The sequence below is a fragment of the Lupinus angustifolius genome, chromosome LG16, assembly GCF_001865875.1.
Source record: "Lupinus angustifolius cultivar Tanjil chromosome LG16, LupAngTanjil_v1.0, whole genome shotgun sequence".
Lineage (NCBI taxonomy): Eukaryota > Viridiplantae > Streptophyta > Magnoliopsida > Fabales > Fabaceae > Lupinus > Lupinus angustifolius.
The window spans coordinates 11,475,947-11,481,103 of record NC_032024.1 but is presented as its reverse complement, the minus strand read 5'-3'; the positions used below and the strand labels follow the sequence as shown (position 1 = coordinate 11,481,103).

General features: G+C 50.9%; 2 protein-coding genes across 2 annotated transcripts in view; both read left to right on the top strand.

The window, feature by feature from the left end:
• Positions 1-718, top strand: part of LOC109329312 — a 1,668-nt gene extending 950 nt beyond the window's left edge. The window contains exons 2-3 of the mRNA XM_019562989.1: positions 9-121; positions 230-718. Coding sequence (XP_019418534.1) covers positions 9-121; positions 230-718 — 602 coding nt within the window. The remainder of the gene's footprint in view (positions 1-8; positions 122-229) is intronic.
• LOC109329311 lies at positions 809-2,832 on the top strand. The gene is made up of 3 exons (XM_019562987.1): positions 809-1,639; positions 1,696-2,178; positions 2,290-2,832. The coding sequence occupies exons 1-3, from the start codon at positions 809-811 to the stop codon at positions 2,830-2,832; spliced, it is 1,857 nt and encodes a 618-aa protein (XP_019418532.1).

Genomic DNA, 5,157 nt, shown 5'->3' with positions numbered 1-5,157 from the left:
GTTGCTAGAGGCGGGTTTCATCCGCGAAATCACCTACACCACGTGGTTGGCGAATGTTGTGCTGGTGAAGAAGCCATCTGGGAAGTGGCGGATGTGCGTGGACTACACGGATCTCAATAAGGTATGCCCTAAAGACCCTTATCCTCTTCCCAACATTGACCATTTGGTGGATAATTCTTCAGGCTATCAGTACCTGTCCTTCATGGACGCATATTCCGGGTACAACCAGATTCCGATGTACCCTCCCGACCAGGAGGAAACAACGTTCATCACTGATCAGGCCGCCTACTGCTACATCGTCATGCCTTTTGGGTTGAGAAATGCTGGGGCGACTTATCAGAGGATGATGAGCAAGGTGTTTGCCGACCAGACTGGAGAACACATGGAAGTTTACATGGATGATATGATCGCCAAAAGCCTCCCCGGCGAAGATCATGTGACCATTCTGGAAAATATTTTTCAACAACTCCGCAAGTACAACATGAGGCTCAATCCAGAAAAATGTACCTTCAGAGTGGAGGCTGGCAAGTTCCTCGGTTTTCTTCTGACTAGTCGAGGGATTGAGGCAAATCCGTCCAAATGTCAGGCGACCATCGACATGAGGAGCCCCCGCACGGTCAAAGAGGTTCAACAGTTGAATGGGCGATTAGCTGCATTGTCTAGGTTTCTCCCGCCCGTCGCCAAGCATTCACTTCCCTTATTCCAGTTGTTAAAGTAGAGCAAGAGATTTGAATGGTCTGAGAGTTGCGAAGCGGCATGCGACACTGTCAAACAATATTTGGCCGCCCCACCTATTCTCTCCAAGCCAATGCTTGACGAGCTTCTGTATGTATACCTGGCCGTGTCCGACGGAGTAGTTGCGGCCGTACTGACCCGAGAAACGGCGGAAGGACAAAACCCTGTCTATTTCACGAGCAAAGCCTTGCAAGGCCCGAAACTAAGGTATCAGAAGCAGGAAAAAGTGGCTTATGCGTTGTTGATAGCCACACGAAGGTTGCGCCAATACTTCCAATCTCATGCAACGGTTGTCAGAACCAACCAACCAATCAGGCAAATCTTGCATAAACCGGAGTTGGCTGGGCGGATGATCACGTGGTCAATAGAACTCTCACAATTTGACATCCATTTCGAACCTCGCACGACCATTAAGAGCCAGGTCCTGTCTGATTTCGTGGCTGAATTGGCCGCTTCAGAGGGCGATCGAGAGCAGGTGTGGACTATCTTTGTCGATGGATCTTCTAATCCAAGAGGCAGCGGGGCTGGAATTCTGGCAGAGTATGAGGCTTGCATCGCCGGATTACGGTTAGCAAAAGAAGTGGGTGCCCATAAGGTATTAATTTGGAGTGATTCTCAGTTAGCTGTTTCCCAAATTACAGGTTCATATCAGACCAAGGATACCCTCCTCGGGAAATATCTGCTCAAAGTAAAGGAGCTCATGGCCGACTTCGATGAAGCAACCATTCAGCATGTGCCCCGTGAAAGCAACGCACGGGCAGATATCTTGTCCAAGCTCGCCAGTACCAAATGCTTCGGGAACAATCAGTCCGTCGTCCAGGGAACGGTCTACCACCCAAGTGTCACGAAGAAGTGGAGATCCCAGACAACTGGATGGACCCATTCATCTGATACATCCTCCATGGTAACCTACCCTCTGAGTTAAAAGAGAAGCAACGATTCCTCAGATGTTGCTCCTAGTACACTCTCATCGGGGGGACCCTATATAGGCGGGGGTTCACCGCCCCCTTGCTTAAATGTCTTGGTCCAGAACGGGCAGATTACGTCCTCAGAGAGGTTCATGAAGGAATTTGTGGGCACCACTTGGGCGCCGCCTCACTCGCCAATAAGGTGTTATGTGCTGGATACTACTGGCCCACAATGGAAAAGGACGCAACGGACCTCACTCTAAAATGCACTCGTCGCCAACTTTTCGCTGACTTCCACAAAGCCCCACCAGAAGAATTAACCACAACACAAGCGCCACGGCCTTTCTGTAGGTGGGGTATGGACATTCTGGGACCTTTCCCTCAAGCAACGGGACAACTGAAATTTTTGATAGTCGCCATAGATTACTTCACCAAATGGATAGAAGCAGAAGCATTAGCCTCCATCACCTCAGCAAATATCCAAAAATTCACTTGGCGAAGCATAATCACTCGTTTCGGCATCCCGTCCGCTATAGTAACGCATAACGACACTCAATTTTTCGATCGAAGGTTCCAAGAATTGTTATCAGGCCTCCGCATCAAATAGCACTTCACTTCAGTGGAGCATCCACAAACTAATGGGCAGGCCGAGGCAGCAAACAAGGTCATCCTAAAAGGTATAAAGAAGAGGCTGGTCGAATCAAAAAGAAATTGGCCAGATCAACTCCATCACGTACTATGGGCATACCGAACCACTCCCCACTCTACGACCGGTGAGTCACCATTTAACTTAACATACGGCGCAGAGGCCATGATCCCGGTCGAGATAGGAGAACCTACCTGGCGAATCCTTCAGTTCAACGAGGGCGACAACCAATCTCTCCTCAGGAACAACCTTGACGAAGTGGAAGAAATCCGGGAAAGGGCTCGTTTGAGGGAAGAGATCATCAAGAAGAAAACCGCGGCGAAATTCAACTCTTCAGTCATTCCCCGCCAGTTTGCCGAAGGAACTCTGGTATTAAGGAGAGCGGATATAGGACGGGTGAAAGGCAAGCTGGGACCTAACTGGGAAGGACCCTACCGCATAACCAGCAAGATCGGCAAAGGGGCGTATAAACTTCAAGATTTAGCAGGAAAAAACATCCCCAGGACTTGGAACGCCACCAACCTCCGGATATTTTATGCCTAACCGACAACCCCATGCACGGTTGGTTGTTCTTTTGTAATCCTTTCCACTTATATATGATAATGAGGTATTATACTTTGTGTTGTTTTGAAGGATCACTTCCCACCCGTGGTTTCTTACATTCACCCAAGGGGCCGATTTTCGCCCCCCTTGCCTGGTGCCATCATCCGCCCTAGGCGCGGATCACTTCCCACCCGTGGTTTCTTACATTCACCCAAGGGGCCGATTTTCGCCCCCCTTGCCTGGTGCCATCATCCGCCCTAGGCGCGGATCACTTCCCATTCGTGGTTTCTTACATTCACCCAAGGGGCTGGTTTTCGCCCCCCTTGCCTGGTGCCATCACCCACCCTAGGCGCGGATCACTTCCCACCCGTGGTTTCTTACATTCACCCAAGGGGCCGGTTTTCGCCCCCCTTGCCTGGTGCAATCTCACTCAGTGGTTTTTTACATTCACCCAAGGGGCCGGTTTTCGCCCCCCTTGCCTAGTGCCATCACCCGCCCTAGGCGCGGATCACTTCCCACCCGTGGTTTCTTACATTCACCCAAGGGGTCGGTTTTCGCCCCCCTTGCCTAGTGCAATCCCACTTAGTGGTTTTCTACAGTCACCCAAGGGGCCAATTTACGCCCCCTTGCCTGATGCATTCGCCTGGCCAAAGGAGGATCGCTTCCACTTCACCAGGCACACTAAAGGCATTCAAATTCAGAATTAAATCCATCACACATTCAAAGTTGTTCATAAAGACAAAATCGTCCAGCAACTGTATAAAGTCATTTTGAGTACAGAATTTAAACAAGAGACAAATCACAAAGTTGTTCATTCATTAAAGAAAAACTATTACAAGATACTTAAAAGACAAGATTACAAAGTCCCTCCGCCTTGACCAGGAAAAGGCATCGAAACTGGATCTTCGTTTTCATCCCCTACCCACAGGCGCCCCTCTTCCACATAGGCACCCAGCTGCATCGAAGTCCAATCGATGCTTGGAAAAGCCAGAGCCAGCTGGGACTGGGCACTCTCCCACGCCTCTATGACAGCTTCGTTCACAAGCTTCTCCAACTGCACTTTTTCAACTTCGACGGCCGCCTGTCCCTCCTCCTATTCCCGAACCCGGGTTTCCAGAGATGCCTCCCCCCAACACCTGCACCAGCACCAGAAGTGCGGCCTTTTCTTGTTCAGCAGCGTCAGCATGAGCTTTCCAAGTCACAGCCTCCTCTTTCGCAAGACGAATGTCAAGATTCCGCCGCTGAAGCGCTTCATCTTTGGCACGGACCGCCCCCTCGGATTCCATCACCTGGGCGGTAAGCTTTATCTTGTCACTTTCAAGAAAACCCACACGGGTTGACAAATCCGCTACCTGAGCCCTGGCGACCTCGCCCAGCTTAACCAACTCCCCCTTCTCGGCGGAATGAAGATCAACCATCTTCTGCTTCTCCGCCTCATGCAAAGCCCGGATTTTCGCCATCGCGCCATCCGCGATCCGCGACTCTAAGACCCCATCCATCTCCAAGTACTTCTGGATGGAGGCTATGAGGACAACACTCCCCTTCACGTTTTACAGCAGGACGGGCAAGGGTAACTTGTCAAAAGCCTCCTTAGTCTGGGCATTCATAAGCGCCTGATCAATCACTTTGGGGACGATAACAGAAGAAAGGCGATCTTGAATCCCCCTGGAACTTTTCTTCCTGCTTGGATCAGAGGAGCGACCGACGTCCACTCCAGCTGATTTCCCAGAGGCAGGGATTGCCGATGTACTAGCACTCTCTTCTACCCTCATCGATGCCGACCGAGGAGTTCCAGTAGGATCAGCGGGAGGAACCGCTTCAGTAGACGCAGCAAAAGGCGAATTAGTAGCCCTTTGAACCAGCTCCTGATCCATCAAGTCCTCGGGCTGCTCAGGCAGAGACGACTCCCTAGCAGGCCGCCCCCCCACTCACTGAAGCTGGCTGCACAATTGTCCGGCTAGGAAACCCCTCAATAGGGCAAGGCACGGGGGACATCGTCCTCTGACGTTTGGAAACAGCAGCGTCTTTCTTAACTAGGGCGGCGGCACTTTTCAACAGCATGCTTTTCCTCAGTTTCTCACTCATCTTGGCTTTTAGTTTGACTGCACAAAAAGGAAGAAAATCATCAATGAAAGGATAAAGAGGTACATAAGCAAACAATAAAAGCAGTCAGCATCCGGCCCACCCACCAACAAAGTCCACTAAAGCCCCGCCCCCGTCACGGATGGCCGAACAAGGGAGAAGTCCCCCCTCATCTATCCAGTAATTCAAGGTCTCGGCAGCTTCCACCTCTTCCGGAGACAAATCCCCATTCTCCACTAGAAA

What these genes read in the sequence shown, in the direction of transcription:
- LOC109329311 (XM_019562987.1), top strand. Translation starts at nt 809, where the DNA reads ATGCTTGACGAGCTTCTGTATGTATACCTGGCCGTGTCCGACGGAGTA. An exon ending in CATCTGATACATCCTCCATG is followed by an intron (nt 1,640 to 1,695) that starts GTAACCTACCCT and finishes TGTTGCTCCTAG; the next exon opens with TACACTCTCATCGGGGGGAC. An exon ending in TCGGCATCCCGTCCGCTATA is followed by an intron (nt 2,179 to 2,289) that starts GTAACGCATAAC and finishes ACTAATGGGCAG; the next exon opens with GCCGAGGCAGCAAACAAGGT.